Source organism: Trachypithecus francoisi, unplaced genomic scaffold (assembly GCF_009764315.1).
Source record: "Trachypithecus francoisi isolate TF-2019V2 unplaced genomic scaffold, Tfra_2.0 Lachesis_group12, whole genome shotgun sequence".
Classification (NCBI taxonomy): Eukaryota; Metazoa; Chordata; class Mammalia; order Primates; family Cercopithecidae; genus Trachypithecus; species Trachypithecus francoisi.
In genome coordinates this window covers 69,145,679-69,173,306 of record NW_022681457.1, presented here as the reverse complement: position 1 = coordinate 69,173,306, position 27,628 = coordinate 69,145,679, and the positions used below count along the sequence as shown (strand labels likewise).

Here is a 27,628-nt window from a genome sequence, read left to right as displayed (position 1 = left end):
GTGGAAATGAATTACTTGAATTACTTCAATGTGGAAATGAGTTAGGAAAAGAAATAAACAAACAGCCTTCAGGTGTTAAGCCACACTTACCTATCACCTACATGAGTCCACTAATCCTACAAAGCCGGCAGAAATCAGAATAAATGATCGACTTAGGCCAACATGTGTTGGGAGGTTGCCTGTGCTGCAATGCCAACAGTAACAGCAGCAAAGCAGAATCTGTTTACTGTGTCCATGTGTATGAATTGTGTCCATTCCACCAAAAACAACACCTATTTTCTGATCTAAAACTATAACCATTTGTTTACAAAGAGAAATCTCAGAATTCTGCCCACACAAAATGGAGAAATATGGAAATTCTTTTGAAAAAAAATGGATTCTTTAAAGGGAATCATTGAACTGTGATTCAAACTATTGTTTGGATTGAAAACTTCAGAGGTAAACATTCTCAAATTTTGCTTTCAATTTCTTCCTTGCATTTCGCACAAATCTAGGCAGTTTCAAGACACAAGAAACACTCTTAGGATGAGTGAAGAATTAAGATATTTCACCTAACTTGCCTCAAATTAGAAAGTCTCTCCCCAAAGCCAATTATGCCTGTATGTTTGTAAACAGGTAATTAACATTTCACTGCAATGAGTCATCTAAAATGAAAAAATGTTGGTTCAGAGTGTCTGACGTAAAGTACGGGCTGTAGAGGATATTGTTTGTTTTGTCATCTCAGACATTCCGGTGGTCTTGTGACTCATTGCCTGTTTCACTTGTGTCCTTGTGCCACCTTGCCTTTTTCCCCATTAAAGTAAGAACCAGATCATGGAAAATTCAGTGAAGTTTTAATGACCGAGTGTATAGGAAAGTGTGAGCAGAGATAATTCTGTTAGAAGGCTCTGGGAATACCACAGTCACAGAGAAATGGGAAGTTTCTATTGTTCCTCAACAACAGGGAGTGTGGACATCACCCTGAATCGTAGACACACATTGAAGTCAGGGAGACATCCTGCCACATTTGCACCATCTTCATGTAACATGGTGGGAGTTGATGGGCAAAACTGTAACACTATTTGCCATTTACTATTACCTACAGGAGGAAAAATGCATCAGAAATACAGCATGCCACAAAACAAGCTTCTACCTTATCTCCACTCAGTGCTAGTGCCTATAGCAACCAGCCAGAAAATTGTTAATTATACATCAGAAACCAGGAGACAAACTTCTGTCTACAGACTAAATTTGTGCCTGTTTCAGACAGTTGCTCATTTAATTTCCAACATTCCCTCTCATACATCCAGCCAAGTTCTACCACTCTCTGTCACACAGTTCTTGTTTGCTCAGCCTCTTCTATAGCCTGGAAGATCCCCATGGCCAGGGACTCTGAGCCATGAACTTGAATCCCTGCATCTTTTACAGGGGTTCACACAGGGTTAGTAATCAATCATGTTCATTGAATGTATTATTTTCAGTTATACAAACTATGACTGTCACTCGCCACTGATGGCCCCTTTTTGCTTTGGTGTTGCCCAGAGCTACCAAGAGGGTGGTAAGGAATGAAATCCAAGTGTTTTTAGAGAGAAAAAACAGAATAGGTATTGCAAAACATAGTATATTAGTTTGAACAACTGATAAACATATGAAAGGATTACTTACTTAAATCTGAACAAAATGTTAATCTTTGGGTCTACCCATTTGAAAAGGTCAGGAAGGTCAGAAATATTATTTATTACTAAAGCTATACAGATAGTCAATTTTCTGGTGTTAATAAAATTTAAAATGCATACAATTTTGAGCCAATTATTTTATTTCTTTGTAATTATCCTTTAATACGACTATTGGGAGCTTGATAACAAAGAAGGGTTGATTAGAAAGGTTAATATAGCCTCATTTGTGAGAGCAAAATACTGGAAACAGTCTGAACGCCCATCAAAAAGATCAAGTTCAATAATTTTGGATAATGACTCTACAGGAATATTGTGCAATGTTTAAAAACTGAGGCAGCACAATGAATAGGTGAACTTGCAAAATATCATGTTTGACAACCAGTCCACCCCGGTTCCTAAAGTACATTTGTTCAGAAAGAAACAAAAACATAAGTCTATCTATTTCCATAAGCAGATTATCCCTGTAATTTGAGTAGAGAAGCCAGTAATATTATTGTACTGGGGAGTAGAATTGGGAGAGAAAGACTAAATTTTGGACTTACTGAAACTATTTTATTTACATGCATATTTCATCCCTTTGGCTATATAAAAATATTAGTAACAGCATAAGTAGAAACAAGCACTATGTGAAAAGACAGAGGAGCTTCTTCACCTTGGGAAAAAAGTCAGGTGAGCTGACCTTGACTCTGGTCAAATTTTGGAATAGAGCTGAGGATGGCTGTGCAAGCAGAGGGTGTTCTGTGATTAAAAAGCCTGGGGCAAGAGCAGTAATGGGAGATGGGCCCAAAGGCACTCTTGGGGCCAGCTCAGGGAGAGCTGCCTCCTGCTTTGGGAGCCCAGCAAGGCCGATGCTGAAAGCCCCTGGGATGCTCACCTGGTACTCATTGTCCATCACTGAGATGTGCGGGTCAAACTGTTTGCTATTTTAAAAGGGCATATCCTCGGATTTTCTCTGACGCTTCCAGGCCCCAAACACATGCTGTTTGTGACCACCCAGTTCCCAAAATACACTTCGAAATGGACGACAACATCTGACTTCTCATCTGACCCAGTCTGGAAATCAGCCCGCAGCTGTGGGTTCTTACCGAGGTCAAAGCACAAAGCATGTTGGGTGGGTGCCTCCCATGTAGAGCACACAGAAGACACACACACAAATCTCTTCCCACCTTTCCCAGGGTAGACAGAAGCCTTCCTGGTGATACTGCAGGCCTCATCCCTGTGGGGCTGCTTCAGCTCCTGGTTTGCCCACCCAGGGAGGGATATGCTCTGCCCCCTCATTCTCAGATGGAAACTGAGCCACAGTCGCTGACCTGGGGCTATGAGTTGTCCATTCCCTGAAAATCCTATGCTCCTCGAAAGAAGTGGCAGTGGCAGGTAGAGATCCTCTTGGAAACTTTGGCAGGAAACTTTGGCAGGTGAGTCATAGCACAGACCCTGAGGATGTGGAGCAAAGACATGCCATCCTTCGTGGAAAACCTCTCTCCATGTGAGAAAAAGCATTTAGTTTGCTACTGGGCCTTAGTAGAGAGTGAATACTTAACTATGGCCTCTAATTTTCTATAATTCTTGGCTGCCTGTCAAGAATCAGGTCTGACCTATTATGTTTGTTCCTGCAAAAGACATGATCTCATTATTTTTATAGCTGCATAATATTCCATAGTGTATATGTACCACAGTTTTCTTTATCCAGTCTATCATTGATTGGCATTTAGATTGATTGCATGTCTTTGCTATTGTGAGTAGTGCTGCAACAAACATACATGCGCATGTGTCTTTATGGTAGAATGATTTATATTCTGTTGTGGGACAATCAGAGATAGGAGAGATAGAACAGAGTGAGTTCAGGAAAGGTCTTTATTAAAAGGTGATTACCTGGCTCAGTATGACTAGCATCCAGGAAAGCCTGAGCCCCAGACAAAGAAAGCAGCCATCTTTTAAGCAGTCAGTGGCCTGGAGCTATGTGACGCAAAGCCTACTTACAGAAGCGATAACAAAGGCAGTTGATCCGTCTTTTATATTTATCTATTGCTATGCATTCTACATCCTTGGGAAACCATGTTTTTGTATCAACCTTGTAACTTTGCAGCTGTGCTAGGGAGGTGAAGCAGGAACTCGCTGAACCTCAGGGAATGTGAAACTAGCAAGTACAGATAAGGCTCGCGGAGCACAGAAGGCAAAACGGGCAGATGGTATTTTTCTCTAACTTAGACTACTGGGATGGTACACTACACTTAGCTTTTGAAGGAAAAAGTAAAAATTTCTGGTTGTCTTTGATTATACTTGTAAAACTCATGAATTCCTTCTTCATCCCCCCACCTTTGGTGCTCGCCATAAATGTAGATTAATAAAGAGCACCACAGTCATTTATTTCCTCCTGTGTAGGCACATGAGGGGGACTGGTTGGATTTCTGTAATGCCATCATTTTGGTGGTAGTTGTTCAGTCCACTATTGCTTTAATAGTTCACTGGATGCTTCTGATGAGGAGAGGTAAAAGACAAGGCAGTATTAAACATCCTATAATTATAGCTACAAAACCAGTTATCAAGGTCTTAAAGCCTCGATACCATGAGAACCATCCTCCAAAAAGTGAGTTCGGACTTAACCTGGACTAAGTCTGGACTGGGTTATAGGCTAACTTCTGCATTCTGGCAGTAATTTCCATAACAGCTTTTCTATTATCGATTTGTAAACAACAGTTGGTTAAATTAAGCTTACCATAAGCTTCTTCTTCTGAGGCTAGGAGATAGTCTAATGCTACCATATTTTGGTATATAGCATCTCTCATTTGAGTGGCCTGTACGGCTAATAGAGCCAAGGCTTGGGCTGTCTCATTGATTAGGATCTCTAGTACTGCTTGCAATCTTATAATTCAGTTTAACATGTAAATAAGAGTGCCGTAGCCCCATGATCTATCTTGGGCCCATGTAGCTGGCCCATAGTATTTGATAATTCTTTTAGGAGGCCATTTGTTATTTTTCTAGTTACCTATCTTAATGTCCTTCTTTATGTTTGTGTTTATCTTTTTTACAGTACTTGTCTGAGTAAAGACATTTCTTTTGGTCTTTTTTCTTTCTTTATTATAGACCAGATAACTTAAATCTTCCCTTTGTTTCAGTGGGAGCAAGAAGAAGGATGGTCTTATTGTTCCTAATACACAGACTCCAGTCCACTTCTCGGGCAATACTTGATAGGCTTTTGTCCTACAGATCCACTATAGTTCTGCTGGTGCTCTCTAAACATTTGGAGCATCTAGTTGATACCATGACTGATTCGGCCCTGGAAACTGAGAGAGAGGTTTAAAATCTGGTACAGAGGAATTGTCTGAGAAGCTTCTCCACTACATCTTGCTCTTAGACTCTTCAAAATATTGTTGACCTAGACAGGCTGTATCTCCCACTGGAGTCTGAAAGTCTTTTCCCTATCGTGCTATGTAGTATCTTCCAATGATAGGAGTTTTTAATAGCCAGACATTTGGGTTTGCATTGAACCTTGTAATAAACTTCGGTATGGTAAAGTTATCTTGTGACATTAGTTCTCTAGTCTCCCAGGGCCATTGGTCACCTATTCTGGTACCTCCACACACATAACATGAGGTGACTTCAAGATTACTAGCAATACTGAATAGTTCTGAAATTGAGGCAGTAATTAATAGCCTACCAACCAAAAAAGTCCAGGACCAGACGTATTCACAGCCAAATTCTACCAGAGGTACAAAGACAAGCTGGTACCATTCCTTCTGAAACTATTTCAAACAATAGAAAAAGAGGGAATCCTCCCAACTCATTTTATGAGACCAGCATCATCCTGATACCAAAACCTGGCAGAGACACAACAAAAAAAAAAGAAAATTTCAGGCCAATATTCCTGATGAACATCAATGCAAAAATCTTCAATAAAATACTGACAAACCGAATCTAGCAGCACATCAAAAAGCTTATCCACCATGATCAAGTCGGCTTCATACCTGGGATGCAAGGCTGGTTCAACATATGCAAATCGATAAACATAATCCATCACATAAACAGAATCAACGACAAAAAACACATGATTATCTCAATTGATGCAGAAAGGCCTTCAACAAAATTCAACAGCCTTTCATGCTAAAAACTCTCAATAAACTAGGTATTGATAGAACGTATCTCAAAATAATAAGAGCCGTTTATGACAAACCCACAGCCATTATCATACCGAATGGGCAAAAACTGGAAGCATTCCCTTTGAAAACTGGTACAAGACAAGGATGCCCTCTCTCACCACTCCTATTCAACATAGTATTGGAAATTCTGGCCAGGGCTATCAGGCAAGAGAAAGAAATAAAGGTTATTCAATTAGGAAAAGAAGAAGTCAAACTGTCTCTATTTGCAGGTGACATGATTGCCTATTTATATACTCTAGCTTTTTAAAGCAGATCAAACATTGGCCACAATAAAATAGGAACTTCCAAAGCTATTTTTAGGTATTACATATCATGGATTTAGCTGTTTTTCTATTCTCAGAACCTACATGGACACTATTCCTCATCCTTGTGATACAGAAATTATTAAGAGATAATTTTTAGGCGGATAGTAAGGGTAAAGGCTCCTGGTGAAAATTTTCCTTTAATAAGAAACAACCCTCAAACCATTTCTTTTCTAACAGAAAAGGCAGTTTCAAGGGCCCGCCCAGCTGGCAAGCTTTGATATACAAATGCAGGCTTTTAGGAGCTGAGTTCACTCCATATGGCGATTCCTGCCATCTTTTCCTTGTCACCAGGTGTACCAAGTGTCATGGCCACCTCCAGATGACACCGTGTGTTCGTAATATCATGGCGACCCTCGTTTGCATATTAAAGAGCTAAGGTGGGAAAGTAAGGTTTTTCTGTGGACTACCTCAATGACACACCTGGTTAAACCAGTCACTGGACGCTATGAAAACCAGACACTGCCTCCTCCAGAATCCCAATATAAGCAGCCACTTTTCTGCTGCACACGAGGTTTTCTCTTTGTTCAAATCCCCCTCTCTCTGTCTCTGTACAGGGGAGCTGTCTTCTTCCTTCCTTGTTTTTTGCCTATTAAACTTTAAACTCCTTAAAACCATTCTGAGCGTGCCCATGTTGTTAATCCTCTCAGTGTGAGACCAAGGACCCTGGTGTCCCTCCAGTCATCAGAGCCATGTCATTTTGGTACTTTGGCTGGGAACGGGAATTCATTCATGAAACTGATGAGTCTGGAGCAGATCTCAACTTTAAATCTGTCCTTTAATCTCAAGACTCTTTTCCAGCTATCCTGTTGCCAAACTTTCTTTCTCTCTCTATCCGTGGTCTCTTACTCTCTCTGTGCATGTGTCTAATGTGCAGGAATCTTTACAGATCAGGGAAATCGGTCTGTTAGAGAAGATGGCGAATCAAGGGAGACAGCAACTCAATAAACATCTGTTTCTCTAAGGTTTCTCTGGCGGGCACACGGTATTTCTAAGCCATCCTCGCCCCCTAGCGGAAACAAAAATTTTCCTCATGAGACACATGGTTAGTTGGTTCTCTGCAGTACGTTGCAGCTTCACGACTTTTCCATTTTGCACTTTTCTACTGCTACTTCTGTGGATGGGAAACTCTGGTTTCAACAGTCAGGAGTAGATCTTTTCTGCAGCCAGATTTTACTCCCAATATTGTCCCATCAGTGGGAAAACGGCCATTGGGTTCCTACCTTCTTTTAAGGCACCTATTCTGTCTCCAATTAAAATAGTACTTCATTAGTAAGGGGATTTTAAGTTTGAAAGTTAATCAGAAGTTTTTTGTTTTTTTTTTTTAGAGTAAGTGCATTAGCATGGGTCATAATAGTAGGCAATCTAGCACATCGCCTCCATTAAAGGAGCCTTGCCAAAATGTGACAGTCTCTCCAGAGATCCATTTTTTAGGGAGCCAGGCAAATCACACAGGTTTAGGAAATCAAAGATAAATCACACCAGTCAGACAAGCTAAGATTGCATGGGAAAGCATGGTTAGCATCATCACTTAATTCATCCGGTTCCATGGACTAGAGAACCACGCCTAAAACCATGGGTGGCACATTTAACATGGTGCTGGGATCCAGAAACCAGGGAGGGGAAGTGTTCGAAGGACCCTCCCTGTCTTCTCCACTCTGGGTCATATGAAAAGGAAGGAGACTAAGAGGACACTTTTATTTTTGCTTCTTTTTCTAAATGGGTAACAAATTATTTTCAGCTTGCACTCCACTGGAGGGCACTCTAAAACACTGACTCTTCCTTAACCTCAAAACTTTAAAGAGAAAAACAACTCATCTTCTTTTGTGCAAGGTCGTGGCATTTTTACTAAACCTTTGCAAGCATATAAGATCAATCCAGCTCTTTAAGCAACCATATCAGGCAGGCCCAGGGAAAATAGTTCTCCAAAAAAATTTTTTTTAAAAAAGCAACTTTCAGGGGAACCATCTGAGGATTCCCCTTATTTGGGGCCCCCTCAAGTCCCCTTCTCATAGCAAAACCTTAGGCAAATGAAAGCAAACTTAGGCTGATTTTCTAAAAACCCTAATAGGTATACAGAAGCTTTCCAAAATTTAACTCAGGTGTTTAACCTCACATGGAGGGACATTATGCTGCTCCTAAACCAAACCCTCACTGCGGCTAAAAAGCAGGTAGTACTGCAAGCAGCAGATAATTTAGAGATGAGCAATATGTCTCAATAGAATAGAATAGGAAAAGGAAGTACTTTTTAATACACATTTTGTCTCAATAGAATAGAATAGGAAAAGGAAGTACTTTTTAATACACATTTTGAAAGACCTATGGAAAACCAGGGCCAAAGCTCTCAGTTACTCCAAACTTTCTGTAATGAACCAAAAGCCAGATAAGAATTCTGTAGCCTTTATGGAAAGGTTAAGAGAGGCACTAATAGAGTACATCTCCTTATCCCTTAATTAAGTGGAGGAACAGTTCATACTGAATAGGAAGTTTATTACAAAGGCAGCTCCCAATATTAAATGGAAATTACAAAAGCAAGCTATAGGACCAAACAGCACCTTTAAGAATTTCTTGAAGTTGGTCACTTTGGTCTTTTATAACAGGAACCAGGAGGAGGCACCAAAAAAGAGGAAACGCTCAGAAGAACAGAGGATCCAGCAGGAGCTTTCCAAGCCCGTCAAGTCCAAAATCCCCAAGGTGCATCCACTAGTTGTTGTTGGCATAGCAGGCCAGGGTATTTTTAAAAGTAATACCCAGGCAGTCAGATAAAGCAACCTCAATCGTGTACAGGCTATGGCAAAAACCACTGAAAACAGAACTGCCCCCAGAGGCAGAGGTCACTGAGTTCAAAAACCAGTCTCACGGATGGTCCAGCAGGACTGATGTGTCTGAAGGCTCACACCTTGGCTCCAGCAGCTCAAACTGTCATACAGCACAGGAGCCCCAGATGATTCTGAAAATTAAAGAAGGAAACTAAACCTCTTCTAAACACTAGAGCCAGTCTCTCTTTTATCTCTTCTCTGCAGGCCTCCCCTCTTCCCAAAGCACAACTGTAAAGGGCATCTCAAGAAAAACTCTAATCCAGTAGTTTTCTCAACCTTAGTTGTAGTTAGAAAAACCTATTTACACATGCTTCCAAGTCATTGTCATAATAGCTCTACTAGACAGAAAAGCCTCCAAGTTAATCCTAGGAAATAATTCAACTGTTTACAGCCCACATAATGTGGCAGGATCACTGTCCTCTAAGGAGAGCTCTTAGCTAGCAAACAGCCAGTAAAGCAAGAAGTACATAAGGCAGGATAAGCAGTAGTCACTCTCCCCAAGCACAAGCGCTCAATTAGCTAAGCTAATACCTCTTACAAGAGCACTTAAATCAAGCAAGGAAATGGTAGCTAACGTTTCTACTAACTCCAAGTATGCTTTCCTAATTTTCCATGCTCATGCTGCCATTTAAAAGGAAAGGCATTTTCTTACCACTAATAAATCTCTAATAAAATATCACCAGGAAATTAGCAGGTTATTATCCTCAGTTTTTCTTCCATAAGAAATAACAGGGGTGCAACGTAGGGAATGTCAAAAGAAAATAAAAAAGGTAGCCAAAGGAAATAAATTAGCTAATCATGCAGCTAAGACAGAAGCAAGGAACTCTCAAGCCATTAACACAACTAGGAAAAGGTCAGCTCCGGGGAATAAAACCATCTTTATTTAACCCAGGAAATTTAGTATTAATAAAAACTGTCAAGTCTCTCCTTCCCTAAGCCAAGCTGGGAAGGGCCCTACACTGTACTTCTTTCAACCCTCTTGGCAGTATATGTTACAAAAATCAACTGCTGAATGTACCGCATGCAAATCAAAGCCTAAAAAGCTGAGGGAGCAACTCCTAACAGCCCAGAGAAACGTCCAGAATATCAGTGTGGAAAAATAGAAAATCTTAAGCTAAAAATTACAAAAATTAAGTAACTGAGTAAGGGCTACCCATCTTAGTCTCACCTTTACCTCGACAGATACTTTTTGTCATTTCTGCCCTTTCCTCTCAAAATTTGCCAACAAATTAACTTCTCTTTAACGCATATTTGCAGGAAATTTTAATTATACATGAAATTGCACTTGTAACTCTGTAAATTTACAAAGTGAAATGTTTTCTTTTGGCAAGAAAAGTTTTAAACAAAAATTTTTTACTACACCATTCTTGTGGGACTTGTTATAGTCATGCTACTATTTGCAATAAAACTATACACTGTGGCACCCACAATGTGGAATTCTGGCTGTAAACTTCTAATTAACACTCCTATGAGAATCGAATGCCCGGACTGATATGACAGGAGGCCACTCAGGAGGTAATGCTTACTTGATATTCCTAACAGCCCACAGACCCTTACTGGTCTGTGGCTTGGGGGTTGGGGACCCCTGCACTAGGGTATATCCCTTTCAGTGCTCGAACTAGAAGCCTAACTCTCCCTGCCATTTGGCAGACACCAACCTACAATTTTTGTATCTTCAGATCCATAAGACTGATAGAAGTTCTACTCTGCCACCACCTAAGTAGGGTGGCCTTTTGTACCCCCATGTCAGCAGGTCATTGACTGCTTTCTGCCTACTGAGTTTGTAACCAAGCCTATATGATAAAAATTATAGGAGATTTGTTTTCCTTTCTTCCTCCATGCATGTTTGCTTTCACATAGTCATTTCAGTAAAGAGTAGTCACTAGCAATTGGTTATCATCATATCCTAACTCCTGGAGGCTACCCTCAGGGTTCGTGAAATTGGAGTCACTTGACCCCAGGAGTTTGAGTTTACAAGTAGCCATGTTCACACCACTTCATTCCAGTCTGGACCTCAGAGTCAGAGCTTGTCTCGAAAATCATAGACAACAAAAACAAATGAAAACACACCCCATGCTCATGAATGAATAAAATAAATATTGTGAAAATGACCATACTGCCCAAAGCAGTCTACAGATTCAATGCAATTCTCATGAAAATACCATCATCATTCTTCACAGAACTAGAAAAAAATTCCTAAAATTTACATGAAACCAAAAAACAGCCCATATAGCCAAAGCAATACTAAGCAAAAAGAATAAATCTGGAGGTATCACATTCCACAATTTTGAGTTATACTACAAGGCTATAGTTACCAAAATAGCAGGTACTGGTATAAAAATAGGTATGTAGACCAATGAACCAGAATAGACGGCCCAGAAATAAAGCCAAATACTTACAGCCAATGAATCTTCATCAAAGCATACAAAAATATAAAGTGGATGTATGAGTCCATTCTTGAACTGCTATAAAGAAATACCTGAAGCTGGGCGTGATGCCTCACCCCTGTAATCCCAGCACTTTGGGAGGCTGAGGTGGGTGGATCACCTGAGGTCAGGAGTTTGAGACCAGCCTTACTAACATGGTAAAACCCCGCCTCTACTCAAAAAACAAAAATTAGACAGACATGATGATGCATGCCTGTAATCCCAGCTACTAGGGAGACTAAAGCAGGAGAATCATTTGAACCCAGGAGGTGGAGGTTGCAGTGAGCCAAGATCATGCCATTGCACTCCAGCCTGGGTGGCAGAGCGAGACTCTGTCAAAAAGAAAGAAAAGAGAGAAAGAAAGAAAGAAAGAAAGAAAGAAAGAAAGAAAGAAAGAAAGAAAGAAAGAAGGAGGGAGGGAGGGAGGGAGGGAGGGAAGGAAGAAAGAAAGAAATAAAGGAGGGAGGGAGGGAGGGAGGGAGGGAGGGAAGGACGGAAGGAAGGAAGGAAGGAAAGAAAGAACCTGAAAATGGGAAATTTATAAAGAAAAGAGGTATAATTGGCTCACAATTCCAAAGGCTGTATAGGAAGCATGGTTGGGGAGGCCTCAGAAAACTTACAATTATGGCAGAAGGCGAAGGAGAGGCTGGCATGTCTTACATGGTAGGAGAATGGCAGAGCAACAGGGGAGGGGCTACACACTTTTAACCAACCAGATCTTTAAGAATTCACTCACTGTCATGAGAACAGCAAGGGGGAAATCCGCCCTCATGATCCAATCACCTCCACCTAGGCACCTTCTCCAACACTGGAGATTAGAATTTGAGATTTGAACAGTAAAACAGACCCAAACCACATCATTTTACCCCGGGTCCTTCCCAAATCTCATGTCTTTCTCACACTGCAAAATATAATTATGCCTTCTGAAGAGACCCCCAAAGTCTTAACTCATTTCAACATTTACTCTAAATCCCAAAGTCCAAAGTCTCATCTGACACAAGACAAATCCCTTCAACCTATGAGCCTGTAAAATCAAAAACTAGTTAATTACTTCCAAGATACAATGGAGGCATAAGCAATGGGTAAATACTCCCTTTCCAAAAGGGAAACATCTGCCAAAACAAAGGGCCTACAGGCCCCTGCAAGTCTGAAACCAAACAGGGCAGTCATTAAATCTTAAAGCTCCCAAATAATCTTATTTGACTTCATGTCTCACATCCAGGCAGTGCTGATGCAAATTTTTAATTGGTTCACGATTCCACAGGCCCACAGGTTGTACAGGAAGCATGGCTGAGGAGGCCTGAGGAAACTTACAAGCATGGTGGAAGGTGAAGGAGAAGTTGGCATATCTGACATGGAGGGAGCAGGAGGAATTGAGAGCAAAGCAGGGTGTGCTACACTTTTAAACAACAAGATCTCATGAGGACTGACTCACTATCATGAGAAATGCAAGGGGAACATCCACCTTCACCTTCAAATTACCTCCCACCAGGTCCCTCCTCCAACATTAGGGATTACAATTTGATGTGAGATTTGGGAGGAGCACAGACCCAAACCATATCAGTAGGGGAAGAAAACTGTACTCAATAAATGGTACTGGGAAAACTGACAAGCCACATGTAAAAGAATGAAACTGGATCCTCATCTCTCATCTTATACAAACATCAATTCAAGGTGGATCAAAGACTGAAATCTAAGACATGAAGCCATTAAAATTCAAGAAGAAACCTTCTTTTCTTCTTGAGGAAAAACTCTTCTAGACCCTGAGTTTGGCAAAGAATTCATGAGTAAGAACCCAAAAGCAAATGCAACAAAAATAAATAAATGAGACTTAAGTAAACTAATAATCTTCTGTAGAGTAAAAGAAATAATCAGCAGAGTAAACAGGCCACTCACAGAGTGGGAAAAAATATTCACAAACTGTGCATCAACAAAAGACTAAGATCTAGAATCTGCAAGGAACTCAAACAAATCAGCAAGAAAAAAAAATCTCATCAAAAAGAGAGCTAAGGACATGAATAGACAATTCTCAAAAGAAGATATACAAATGGCCAACAAACACATGGAAACATGCTCAACATCACTAATGATTCAGGAAATGAAAATCAAAACCACAATGTGATATCAGCTCACTCCTGCAAGAATGGCCATAATTTAAGAAAATTTAAAAAAAAAACAGATGTCGACATGGATATGGTGATCAGGAATCACTTCTATACCGCTCTTGGGAATGTAAACTAGTATAGCTGCAATGGAAAACAGTGTGGAGATCCCTTAAAGAACTAAAAGTAGAACTACGATTCGATCCAGCAATGCCACTAATGTGGTATCTACCCAGAGGAAAATAAATCAATATTTGAAAAGAATACTTGCACATGCATGCTTATAGTGGCACAATCCATAAAAACAAAATTGTGGAACCAACCCAATGCCCGTCAATCAATAAACGTATAAAAAATCTGTGATATATATATACAATGGAATCCCATGCAGCCATGAAAAGGAATGAATTATCAGACCTGGATGAGATTGGAGACTATTATTTTACAAGTAACTCAGGAAGGAAAAACCAAATATCATATGCTCTCATTGATATGTGGGAGCTAACCTATGTGGACACAAAGGCATAAATATAATATGATTGACTTTCAGGACTTGAGCAGAAGAGTGGGAGGGGGCGAGGGATAAAAGGCTACAAATATGGTGCAGTGTATACTGCTTGGGTGATGGGTGCACCAAAATCTCACAAATCACCAATAAAGAACTTACTCGTGTAATCAAATACCACCTGGACTGCAATAAGTTATGGGGGAAAAAAATAAACCAAATTAACAGATTCGAAGAAAACTAAAAATAAAATAAAATTTCAGCATGGAGACAAAAGAAAGATATACAAACAGCCAATAAACATATGAAAAAAATGTTCAACATTACTAATCATCAGGGAAATACAAATTAAAATCACAATGCGATACCATATTACTCCTGCAAGAATGGTCATAAATAAAATATCAAAAAAGAATATATGTTGGTGTGGATGTGGTGAAAATGGAATGTTTTTACACTGTTGGTGAGAATGTAAACTAGTACAACCACTATGGAAAAGAGTATGGAGATTCTGTCAAGAACTGAAAGTAGAACTACCATTTGATCCAGCAATTCCACTACTGGATATCTACCCAAAGGAAAAGAAGTCATATGAAAAAGACACATGCACACATAAGTTTACAGTACCACAATTCACAATTACAAAAATATGGAACCTATCTAACTGCCCATCGACCAATGACTGGAAAAAGAAAATGTGGTAAATATGCACAATGGAATACTACTCAGCCATAAAGAAGAATGAAATAACGGTCATTGCAGCAACTTGGATGCAACTGGAGGTCATTATTCTAAGTGAAGCAACTCAGGAATGGAAAACTAAATACTGTACATTCTAACTCATAAGTGGGAGCTAAACCCTGAGGATGCAAAGTGATTAAAATGATATAATGAACTTTGGGGACTTGAGGAAAGGGTGAGAAGGGTGAGGGATAAAAGGCTACATATTGGGTACAGTGTACACTACTTGAATGATGGGTGCACAGAAGTCTCAAAAATCACCACTGAAGAGAGGCCAGGTGCGGTGGCTCAAGCCTGTAATCCCAGCACTTTGGGTGGCCGAGACGGGCGGATCACAAGGTCAGGAGATCGAGACCATCCTGGCTAACACGGTGAAGCCCCGTCTCTACTAAAAAAATACAAAAAAAAAAAAAACTAGCCCGGCAAGGTGGCGGGTGCCTGTAGTCCCAGCTACTCAGGAGGCTGAGGCAGGAGAATGGCGTAAACCTGTGAGGCGGAACTTGCAGTGAGCCGAGATCCAGCCACTGCACTCCAACCTGGGCGACAGAGTGAGACTCGGTCTCCAAAAAAAAAAAAAATCACCACCGAAGAATGTATCCCTATAACCAAAACCATCTGTACCCAAAAAATTATTGAGATAAAAATATATATATATAAATGTTAGAATATAAATTATTCTACCATAAAGACACATGCACATAAGTGTTTATTGCAGCACTATTTATAATATCAAGAACATGGAATCAACATGAATGCCCATCGATGACAGATTAAATACAAAAAATATAGTACGTATACACCATGGAATATTATGCAGCCATGAAAAAGAACAAGTTCATGTCTTCTGAGCGAACATAGATGGTGCTAGGGCCCATTATCCTTAGCAAACTAATGCAGGACCAAAAAAAAAAAAAATACTGCATGTTCTCACTTATAAGTGGGAGCTAAATGATAAGAATTCATAAACACAAAGAAGGCAACAACAAACACTGGGGCCTATTTGAGAGTGGAGGGTGGGAACAGGAAGAAAAGCAAAAAAAAAACTATTGGGTACTTTGCTTAGCACCTGGGTGATGCAATAATCTGTACAACAAACACTTATGACAAGGGGTTTGCCTACATAACAAACCTGCACATGTATACTTGAACTTGAATTTCTGCTTTTTGAGCAATGCCCTATTTGCTGGGAGAAGATTATGAATTTGGATTAAGCAAGATGAAGATAGATGTTGAGTAGGTTTTCAGAGGCAATTCAAAAATTGTAAGTTGAACATTGACCCTGGATTCTATGTCATCTTTTTGCATCTGAGATGTCATTTCTGGCCACCATGAGCAAAGAGTAGTAGCTGAGATAAAGATGAATGTAATGAATGGCCCTTAGGAAGTGCAATGAGCTGGTGAATATCATTCAAGAAAGGGCAGTCACTGTGTGTTTGCCTAGCAGGGCCGTCATGTAAAATTATATCGGTTATTCAGATAAAATAGGTGCCAGGCAAGTGGCAAGTCGATGTGAACTCCAAGTCATTTTCTGCACAGGAAGCCAGGGGTTCCAGGATAGTTTTCATCCACTCAGAGCACAAAGTACATAATTCCTCCAAAAATAAATTCCATGCTGGTGATAGGGTCTATGATCCATTATCAGAAAGAGAAGGGATCAAGACTGTGACAGGGAAGGTGTAAGGAGGAGAGTGTACCTCATCAGAACACAAGAGTTTCCAGTGAGAGGGCAGGGAATTTCATTCCATACTGGAATGAAACAAGGAAGAGATGCATGAAGAGTGTCATTCACTGTACGTTGGCATCTCAAAGTATCTGGATGTTAGGTTAAATGAGGGGTGAGGAAAGAGGCATACCCATGAGAGAGGCTGGAGTTGCAGAAACTGTTGCAATGAACATGGGGAGAGACGATGAGAATGATCAAAATGACAGCAGCAACACAGAGTCTGCTCACTATGTTCAGCTGCATGAATTATATCTATTCCGATAATAATCTACATGTTCTCTGATCTAAAACCATGACGATTTATTTCCAAAGAAAAATCCCTGTATTCTGCCCACATAAAATGAAAAAATCTTCAAATATTTGCAAGTAAGAATAATTGGGATTCTTTAAGGGAAAACGCTGGGCTCCAGTGATCCTCTATTACTTGGATTGAAAACTTCACATGCAAAGCTTGTCATCTTTTCCTTCACTTCCTTCACAGCAGCCCACACAAAGCCAAGCACAGTGTTTATGCACAATAAGCATCCTGAGAACGATGAAAAAAATTTAAAAATCCCACGATTGTCCTCAAATTTCAGGTTCTGCCTAAAGCCACTAGGTACACCTGTGTGACTGTAAACAGCTACCTAACATTTAAGGGCCATGAGTCATCTGAAATTGGGTAAGTATTTTGGTTGAGACTGTCTGACGTCAACTACGTCCTACAAAAGGATGCTGTTTCCAATGTCTTCTCAGACATTCCAGGGACCTTGTCACTCACTCCCTATGTCACAGGAAGGTTTATCCCCTCTTTGATTTCATGATGTCTCTGATAGAATGCCCTGGCCCTTCTTGGGGATGACAACTTCCCCTTTTCCCCTCTTAAAGCAAGAACCAAATCATGCGCAGTTTGGTGCTGCTTTAATGACCAAGTGTAGGGGAAGGGGTTAGGAGAGATTATTCTCTTAGCAGCCTCTGGGAATCTTATGGTCAGGTAGAAAGAAGGATTCCTCAACAATGAGAAGTGTGATCATCTCCATCCATTGCTGACAAGCACTCTGGTCAGGGAAACATTTCTCCACACTTGTACCATCTTCACAGATTTTAGTGGGAGTCAATGGACAAAGTTGTAAATGCATTGGCCATTTACCTTTATCTACAAGAGGAAAAATGCATCAGAAAGACAATGTGCCACCCAACAAGTTTTCAGGCTCTTCTCTACTCTGCCCTAGTACCAATAACATTCCCCAAGAAAATTCCTAGTTATACAAGTACACGTAGTAGACACACTTCTGTTTGCAGGCTGCGTTTTGTGCCTGTTTGAGACAGTTGCTCACTTTATTTCTAATGTTTCCTCTCATTTCTGTAGTGAAGTTCTACACTCTGTGTCACACAGTCCCTGTTACTCAGCCTCCCTTCTAACCTGGAATATCCTCATCTCCAGGGACTGTGTCTCAGGAACACGAGACCCTGCATCTCGCACAGGGCCTGCCACAGGGTCAGTGCTAGACCATGTTCATTGAAGTGCATACTTTTGAGTTCCATGAACTGTGCCTCCCTTTCACTACTGAAAATTGCACAGTTTCTCTTTGAATTAGCCTACATCCGAGGTGGTAGTGGCAAAGAATGAAACCCAGGGTTCTTAGAGAGTTAAAAGAGAACGGGTCTTGTATAACATAGGATATTATCTTCAACAACTTTTTTTTTTTTTTTTGAGACAGAGTCTCGCTCTGTCGCCCAGGCTGGAGTGCAGTGGCCGGATCTCAGCTCACTGCAAGCTCCGCCTCCCGGGTTTACGCCATTCTCGTGCCTCAGCCTCCCGAGTAGCTGGGACTATAGGCGCCCGCCACCTCGCCTGGCTAGTTTTTTGTATTTTTTTAGTAGAGACGGGGTTTCACCGTGTTAGCCAGGATGGTCTCGATCTCCTGACCTCGTGATCCGCCCGTCTCGGCCTCCCAAAGTGCTGGGATTACAGGCTTGAGCCACCGCGCGGCCCCATCTTCAACAACTTCCTTCCTTCCTTCCTTCCTTCCTTCCCTCCCTCCCTCCCTGCCTTCTTTCTTTCTTCTTTCTTCCTTCCTTCCTTCCTTCCTTCCTTCCTTCCTTCCTTCCTTCCTTTCTTTCTTTCTTTCTTTCCTTTCTTTCTTCAGAGAGAGAGAGAGAGAGAGATTCATTCTTGTAGCCCAGGCTGGAGTGCAATGGTGTGATCTCGGCTCACCGCAACCTCTGCCTCCCAGGTTCAAGCGATTCTCCTGCCTCAGCCTCCCAAGCAGCTGGGATTGCAGTTATGCGCCACCACAACTGGCTAATTTTGTATTTTTAGTAGAGACGGAGTCTCTCCGTGTTTGTCAGGCTGGTCTCAAACTCCGGACCTCAGGTGATCCGCCCGCCTCAGCCTCCCAAATTACTGTGATTACAGGCATGAGCCACCAGGCCCAGCCTCATCTGCTTCTCTTAACGTTTAATGTGATAGGATATTATCCTCAACAACTTCTAAGCATAGGGAAACATCCCTCACTTGAATCTGATTAAAATGTGAATGTTTTGGCCTACTCATTAGAGAAAGCCAGAAAGTATGGATATATTTTTTATATTGAGGTTATAGAGAAAGTCTCCTTTTCAGTATTAATTTAACAAATCTAAAATGCACACATTCTTGAACAAGTTTTTTCATTTTTTTTGTAATTATCTTCCAATATAAGTATAAGGAGGTTGGTAATGACAAAAGGATTGATTAGAAAGCTTTAGAAAGTATCATTCGTGAAAGCAAAATACTGGAAACAACTTTAATGCCCAAAAAAGAATCAAGTTGAGTAATTTTGAGTAAACTTTTTTAATGCAATATTATGCAATCCTTAAAAACTGAAGCGGCATCATAGATTGATAATATCTTCAAGATATATTCTTTGACAAAAATTCAGCTTAGTTCTTAAAGCATAATGTGTAGAGCAACTTATACCAGGATTTGCTTAAAAACAAATGAAATAATAGACATGTCTATGCTTTCATAGGAGACGATTTCCTCTGAAGGGCTGGGCATGGTAGCTTTCCCCTGTAATCCTAGTATTTTGGGAGCACAAGGTGGGCAAATCACATGAGGTTGGGAGTTCAAGACCAGCCTGGACAACATGGTGAAACCCCATCTGTACTAAAAATACAAAAGTTAGCCAGTTGTGGTGGCACGCACCTGTAATTCCAGCTACTTGGGAGGCTAAGGCAATAGAATCACTTGAATCCATGGGGTGGAGGTTCCAGTGAGCTGTGATCACACCTGTGCATTCCAACCTAAATGACAAAATGAGACATCTCAAAAATAAAATAAAATAAAAATATTCTTTCTGAAGGAGAGCAGAGCTCTGGTAATGTTGTTCTTATTGGTAGAACTGGGGCTTAAAAGTGAGATGGAGTCATAATTTTTGAATGATTAAAACCACTTTTTTCTTAAGTATATTGTATACATTCAGCTAAATGAAAATTGAAATAATGGCATAAGTAGAAATTATCACTATGGGAAAAGACAGAGAAGATTCTCCACTTTGGGAGAAATGGCAGGTGAGCCGACCTTGACCTTGGTCAAATTTGGGACAGAGCTGAGGACGGCAGTGCAAGCATAGGGACTGGTGGCTCCAGGTCAATGAAAGCTGCCTGGGAGCCCACAGAGGCCGAAGGCTGGAAGCTCCTGGGGTGCTCACCTTGTATTTATTGCGACGCACGTAGATGCGCAGCTCAAATGATTTGCCATCTTCAAGGGGCACATTGTAGCATTTCTCCTCGCACATCCATATCCCAAACTCACGACTGTTAATGATGGCACGATAGCCAAAGTGCACTCGGAATTGGAAGGCAATATCTGAGTCCTCATCCATCTCAGTGTAGAAATTCACCTCCAGCTGTGGGGCATATCTGAGGGCAAAGCACACAGCATGTTGGGCAGGTCCCTCCATTGTGCAGACATACACTCAACACATACACAAATCCCTTCCCCAGGCTGGGCGCGGTGGCTCAAGCCTGTAATCCCAGCACTTTGGGAGGCCGAGACAGGCGGATCACGAGGTCAGGAGATCGAGACCATCCTGGCTAACACGGTGAAACCCCGTCTCTACTAAAAATACAAAAACTAGCCGGGCGAGGTGGCGGGCGCCTGTAGTCCCAGCTACTCGGGAGGCTGAGGCAGGAGAATGGCGTAAATCCGGGAGGCGGAGCTTGCAGTGAGCTGAGATCTGGCCACTGCACTCCAGTCCGGGCGACAGAGCGAGACTCCGCCTCAAAAAAAAAAAAAAAAAAAAAAATCCCTTCCCCATTTACCCAGGGCAAGTCTCCCTGATGGTACTGCAGGCCTGGTCCCTGTGGGGATGCTTCAGCTCCTCATGGCCCCAGTCAGGAAGATGCTGTGCTCCTCATCCCCAAATGAAAACTGAATCCCAGTCACTGAACTAGGCCTATGAATTGTTTATTCCTTGAAAATTCTATGCCCTTTGATTAAGAGCCACAGCTCCAACCCACTGAGTGTCCTCCTCCCTTAGGCCCCATGGTTGGCCTACATGCAGTTGCTGCAGGTCTCATGCCTGGTGCTGGAAGGACTCCAGGACCTGCACCTGCATGGGGCCTCCATCCTGCCAACTAGTCACTTCCATATCACTCCCACATAACGTCAAACCCTTAGCAAGTATTCTCCCTTATTCTCCATCCCTCCGTTGGACAATGAATTACTCACACAAAAGAGAGGTTCGGTCTCCCTCTGATCATCACGCAGGAACCAATAGAGAAGGACACAGGCACTGTGTATGGTACCTGCCAGGGTATGGAGAGTGAGTGAGAGCTAAAGGGTCAGGTGCAGCCTCCCCTCCTGTAACAGATTCCCATGGTGCAGGAGGTTCGAGATCACAGGGCAGACTCAGAGGCCTCTCCCCTTTCACCCTACCACAGTCAGGGCTCCATATTCCTGAAGATATGGCAGACCCATAGGTACGAGCAATTGTTCAGAGCCAGGATGCCTGAATTCCAGTCCTCATTTTGCCTTATACTAGCAGTGTAGTCTTAGATCTATTACTTGAACGCTCCCTGCCTCAGTTTCCCCAGGACAAGGAGGATTATAAGGTTATAATTATATTGTTAAATATAATTATATTATTATAACTCCTACTTTCTAAGGTGCTCTCAATAACAGAGGAGTTATAATATGTGTAAAACTTTTACCCTAATTGCTGTCATGTTTAGGGTCTGGTAGAGGTGACCTAACAGAACAGGGGAGTCCTCCTGTAACACTGACCTCTCTTTATTTCCAACTCTGAAAATAAAAACAAGACTTGAGAATATAAGAATTTTAAAAATTCACTCCAGTGAGAAATAACACTTGTTGAAAGGGAGAGGGAAATTCTATTAAAAAAAAAAAAATAGGAAACCCCTGTATGTGGGAGGCACATGCATCACAATCACCAAGGGCAATGGACGTCCTTCCCAGAAGGGGCACACATTACTGAGAGCATAGCCCCAGTACTTGCACAAATGAAGCCTGTGGGTCAGGGACATAACTAGAGGGAATGATTAATTTTTACGATGACTACAAGTGGTTGATGATTTTTCTGTGTTTTTGAGATAGGGTCTTGCTGTGTTGCCCAGGCTGACATGCAGTGGTGTGATAATAGCTCACTGAAACGTCGAACTCCTGGGCTGCAGTGATCCTCACACATCTGCCCCCTCTTGTGTAGCTGGGGCGGAAGGTGCCTGCCACTCTGACAGTCTGATATTTAAAGTTTTTCAAAGAAAGGGTCTCACTGTGATTCCCACACTGGTCTCAAACTTCTGGCCTCAAGTTATCCTCCCATCTTTGCCTCCCAAATTGGTGGGATAATGGCCATAAGCCAGTGAACCCAGCTGCTGGGTTGATTAATATCCACTTTGCAAGCTCTGTCTGAACTGAGACTAAACTTGAGTTTAGTGGATATTTTATATGATTCAGTCTCTGAAACTACAGTCTGTAATGTCTTTCTCTAGCAAATCAGTATCTGCACACCCTCCTGTTCCACAATGGGAAGAACGTGCTGGGATGAGGACAAGGAAGCTGAGCCTGGGAGGCAAAAGCCAGTGGTCACTCTGTGCAGTCCCCAACTGAGGAACCATCACCCCCATAGTCTGCATTTCTCTTCCTTACACTTACTGGGAAGAGACATCTACTGATCACACATTCCACTCTCAAAAGTGATCTGAAACAAATCCTCGGTAACTCACAATCCCCAAGATCCCCACCAGATAAGCCACTTTGGATCCTCATTGACACACATGAAAAAACACACAGCTGCTTCATCAGAGGTGCTGCTGTGTGTGGGGGGAAACCTTCACATGCGCAGAGGACCACATGCACGTTTCCAGATAAACACCCAGTCACATCCCAGCACACACACCCACAGACACAGAGCCACGCCACTCACTGAGTCACACACACCTGCTCACTGTACACATAAAGATGCTCATGCACTGGTCTGGCTGTGCTCACACATACATTCACATCACAGACAGGAGGACAAAGCATACTCTCCCACTTACACTCAATCACACACCTGCCTGTCCTGGTGGTCTGTCCACCTCCCACATAAAGTCACATCATCTCAGCAGGGTCCACTATCATCGGACCAAACCACATGTTCACAGAGGGTTACACTGGCTCAAGGTCCACACCCTACAATAGCCTCACACACCCACGACTCTCAGTAAAGCATTCACAGTAGGAATGCTCATATTTTCCTCTCATAAAACATCCCGTTTCTTTCTTGGTTTAGGTGACTTGAGGTTATTGAAGGCTGTGCCTTTTTAACTCACTAGTAGTGATGACATCGTTCTCTCCTTCTGGTTGACCCTTCAGAATTATGTTCAGTCTCCTGTGTGAATCTCTGAGTTGCAGCATTTAAATGATTACTTTCAGCTCTGCCCTCTGGCTTCATTCCAGATTCCATGCTCCTCCCAGCAAGCTTTCCTTGCAGCATGAGAAAGGCACGGGTGTCAGGAGGAAACTAAGTCACAATCATAGCTGTTTGGATGTCTCTGTCTGCAATGCAGCAGAAATGACAGTGTGGGAGGTACCAGGCTGTGGATTGGGTTACCAGGGAAATTCATAGATAAAGATGATGGAGTGAGGGGTAGTGATTATAAAGCCCAGTCTTTGTGCCTCTCAATACTTGTCTCCACTATGCAGAATCTACCCAGAAGGTGTACATTTTCTCAATTTGTACAATGGCTAACAAAAGAAAGTTGGGGGTTGTGGGGAAAGACCTTAGACCTAGAATGTAATTCTTCTCTTTGCCTTTAAAGGTTCTGGGAGGGCCTTTAAAGGTCACATCCTTTCGACCTTGATCCTCAGGAGGATCTGGGGAGAGAAGCAGAGAAAGTTCTTGCATAAACCTGTCTCACACCAGGCCCCTTGGCTCTGCCAGGTGAGGGCCACTCTCATCTGTCTGCTACCCAACTGGGGTCTAGCTGCACCCTCTCCCTTCTCTTGGAGTCCATGTAAATCAAAGTTTCAGAGATACTGTTTCTCCTGCAGATTCTGGAAGAAAGGTGAAATTAGTTTTTTCTTTGGTATTTTTTACTTTTATTATAGGTTCAGAGGTACATATACAGATAAAATCATGTCATGGTGTTTGTGGTACATATGATTTCTTCACCTGGGTACTAAGCATAGTACCCAGTAGCTATTTTTTCTGCTCTATTCCACCTTTCACTCTCCACCCTCAAGTAGGCCCCAGTGTGTGTTATTTCCCTCTTGCTATCCATGAGTCTCATCATTTAGTTCACACTAATAAGTGAGAACATGCAGTATTTAGTTTTCTGTTCCTGCATTAGTTTGCTAAGAATAATGACTTCCAGCTCCATTGATGTTCCTGTGAAAGACATAATCTCATTCCTTTTCAGGGCTTCATAGTATTCCATTGTGTATATGTATCACATTTTCTGTATCCAATTTGTCATTGATGGGTATTTGGGTTCATTCCATGTCTTTGCTATTGTGCATAGTGTTGCAATGCACTTTCATGTGCATATGTCTTTATGGAAGAATGATTTATATACTTCTGTGTATACAATAGTGTATACACCAATCCCAGTGATGGGATTGCTTGCTTGAATGGTAGTTCTGTTGTTAACTCTTTGAGGAATCACCACACTGCTTTCCACAATGGTTGAACTAATTTACACCACCACCAATAATGTGTAAGTGCTAGCTTTTCTCCACAACCTCGCCAGCATCTGTTCTTTTTTGACTTTTTAATAAGCCATTCTGACTGGTGTGAGATGGTATCTCATTGTGGTTTTGATTTGCATTTCTCTGATTTTCGGTGATGTTGTGCTTATTTCATATGCTTCTTGGCCACCTGTATGTTTACTTTTGAAAAGTGTCTGTTCCTGTCTTTCGCTCATCTTTTTTTGTTGCTGTTTTAAGACAGATCTCACGCTGACACTCAGACTGGAGTTGTGTGGCACCATCTTGGCTCACTGCAACCTTTGGCTCCTGGGCTCAGGTGATCCTCCCAGTTCAGCCTCCGGAGTAGCTAGGACTACAGACACATATCACCATGCCAGGCTAATTTTCCCATTTTTAGTAGAGATGGGTTTTTTGCCATGTTACCCATCCTGTTCTCAAATTCCTGGGCTCAAGCTGTCCACCAGCCTTGGCCTTCCAAAGTGCTGGAATTACAGGCATGAACCACTGTGCTAAGACTTTTGCCCACTTTTTTATGGGTTTGTTTGTTTTTTTCTTGTAAAGTTGTTAAAATTTCTTATAGATGCTGGATATTAGACCTTCTTCAGATACATATCCTGAAAATATTTTCTCCCATTCTGTAGGCTGTCTGTTTACTCTGTTGATCTTTTCCTTTGCTGTGCAGAAGCTCTTTAGTTTAATTAGATCCCGTTTGTCAGTGTTTGCTTTTGCCATGATTGTCTTTGACATCTTCATCACGAAATCTTTGCCCATGCCTATGTCCTGCATGGTATTGCCTAGGTTGTCCTCCAGGTCTTTAATAATTTAGGGTTTTATAGTTAAGTCTTGAATTCATCTTGAGTTGATTTTTGTAAATGGTGTAAGGAAGGGGTCCAGTTTCAATCTTCTGCATATGGCTAGCCAGTTTTCCCAGCACCATTTCTTGAATAAGGAGTTCTTTTTCCATTGCTTGTTTTTTCAGCTTTGTCAAAGTTCAGATGGTTGTGGGTGTGCGGCCTCATTTCTGGGCTCTCTATTCTGTTCCATTAGTCTATGTGTCTGTTTTCATATCAATACCATGATGTTTTGGTTACTTTAACTTTGTAGTATAGTTCGATGTTGGGTAATGTGATGCTTCCAGCTTTGTTCTCTTTGCTTAGAATTGCTCGATTATTTGGGTGGTTTTTTTTTTTTTTTTTTTTTGGTTCCATGTGAATTTTAAAATAGTTTTTTTCTCATTCTGTGAAGAATGTCATTCATAGTTTGATAGGAATAGCATTGCATCTGTAAATTTCTTTGGGCAGTATGGCTGTTTTAATGATATTAATTTTTCTTATCCATGAGCATGGAATGTTTTTCCATTTGTTTGTGTCATCTCTGGATTCTTTGAGCAGTGTTTTGTAATTCTCATTGTAGCAATCTTTGACCTCCCTGATTAGCTGTATTTTTTTGGTATTTTATTCTTTTATGGCAATTGTGAATGGAGTTGCATTCCTGATTTGGCCCTATGCTTGGTGTTGTTGACATATAGGAGTTCTAGTGATTTTTACACATTGATTTTGTATCCTGAAACTTTGCTAAAGTTGTTTACCAGCCTAAAAATCTCTGGGGCAGAGTCTATGGGGTTTTCCAGATATAGACTCATGACATCTGCAAAGAGGGATGGTTTGACTTCCTCTTTATGTAGATGCCCTTTCTTTCTTTCTCTTGCTGATGTTCTAGCCAGGACTTCCAATACTATGTTGAATAGGAGTGGTGAGAGAGGGCACTGCAGAGAGTGCGGTTTGAAAATCCAAGGTGAATTTCTGCTTCATTCATCATGGAGATTTTGACTGTGGTCTATCAAATACAAGAGAAAACAACACAAAGTTCTTCTCTTATTCTGTTGTATTGGCCCGTCACTTGCAAATATGGGGCCTAGTACACCAATGCTCAGCACTACAGACAGCACCACAGGGGAAACAGCTTTGAGGGACTTGGGGATCAAAAAAATATCATCACAGAGTAGATTTATTCTGTGGGAGGCTTCTAGAAAAATTGAAAAGCCTAAAAACCTTTGAGAATGAAGGGTTTAGAGTCGAGGAATGACATTCTGTGTTTGGAGCAATGCCATATTTGCTAAGAGAAGATCAGGAATTTGGGTCCAGGAGCATAAAAATGATGTTGAGTAGGTCCCCAGAGGCAGTTCAAAAATTCTTTGTTGAACATTGTCTCCTGAACTCTATGTCCTGTCATGTCATCTGAGATGTCATCCTGGCCACCATGAGCAAAGGTTTGTGTCTGAGATAAAAATGAGTGTAACAAATGGCCCACGTAAATTAAAATGAGCTGGTGAATATCAGTCAAGAAAGGGAGTCACTGTGTGTGTTACAAGGCCAGCGTTTAGGACTCTGTAGGTTATTCAATGGGGGTCATGCAGGGACAAGCAGATATGAAATCAAACTCATGTTCCACTCAGGAAGTCATGGGTCCCAGTATAGTCTTCATCCACTCAGAGCAAGAATTGCCTAACTCCCCAAGAAATGAATTCCATGCTAGTGATGGGGCCTATAAGCCACTATGAGAATAGAGAAGTGACCAAGACTGTGACAGGGATGGTGTAAGGAGGAGAGTGTACCTAATCAGAACCTGAGAGTTTCCAATGAGAAGGAAGAGAATTTCAGTCCCTACTGGAAAGAAACAAGGAAGAAAGGCATAAAGAGTGTAATTCACTGTGCACTGACACCTCAAGATATCTGGATGTTAGGTTAATGAAGCAGTACAGAGAGAGGCATACCCATGAGTAAGGTTGAGTTCAGTAGGCTGTGCAATGAACATGAGAAGAGAAGATTACAATGACCAAAATAATGCCTGAGATGAGCCCAGCAGAAAAAAGAGGCTATTTTATGAGACCCTCTTCAATCTGCTTTGGTTGACTTTTAGAAAATATGTTGTTTACCTTCTCCTAAGTGGTTCTCTATATGCACTATAAAGCAGACAGTCATAGCTCTTGTAGAGGGAAAATGGCTCTCATTCTGCCATCTTGGTA

The 27,628-nt window shown here is 41.5% G+C and overlaps 1 protein-coding gene across 2 annotated transcripts; it reads right to left on the bottom strand.

Annotated features, from left to right (window-relative positions):
- Positions 1–17,523: 17,523 nt before the first annotated feature.
- On the bottom strand, positions 17,524–23,240 carry LOC117092525 (placental protein 13-like). 2 transcript variants are annotated; one of them, XM_033226203.1, is made up of 4 exons: positions 23,226–23,240; positions 21,124–21,200; positions 20,102–20,312; positions 17,524–17,565 (listed from the first exon to the last, which is right to left on the bottom strand). In XM_033226203.1, exons 1-4 carry the CDS (start codon positions 23,238–23,240, stop codon positions 17,524–17,526), a joined length of 345 nt encoding a protein of 114 aa, XP_033082094.1. The 2 variants fall into 2 exon arrangements, with proteins under 2 accessions (XP_033082094.1, XP_033082093.1); XM_033226202.1 differs by lacking the exon at positions 23,226–23,240 and adding an exon at positions 21,831–21,938.
- Positions 23,241–27,628: the final 4,388 nt, after the last annotated feature.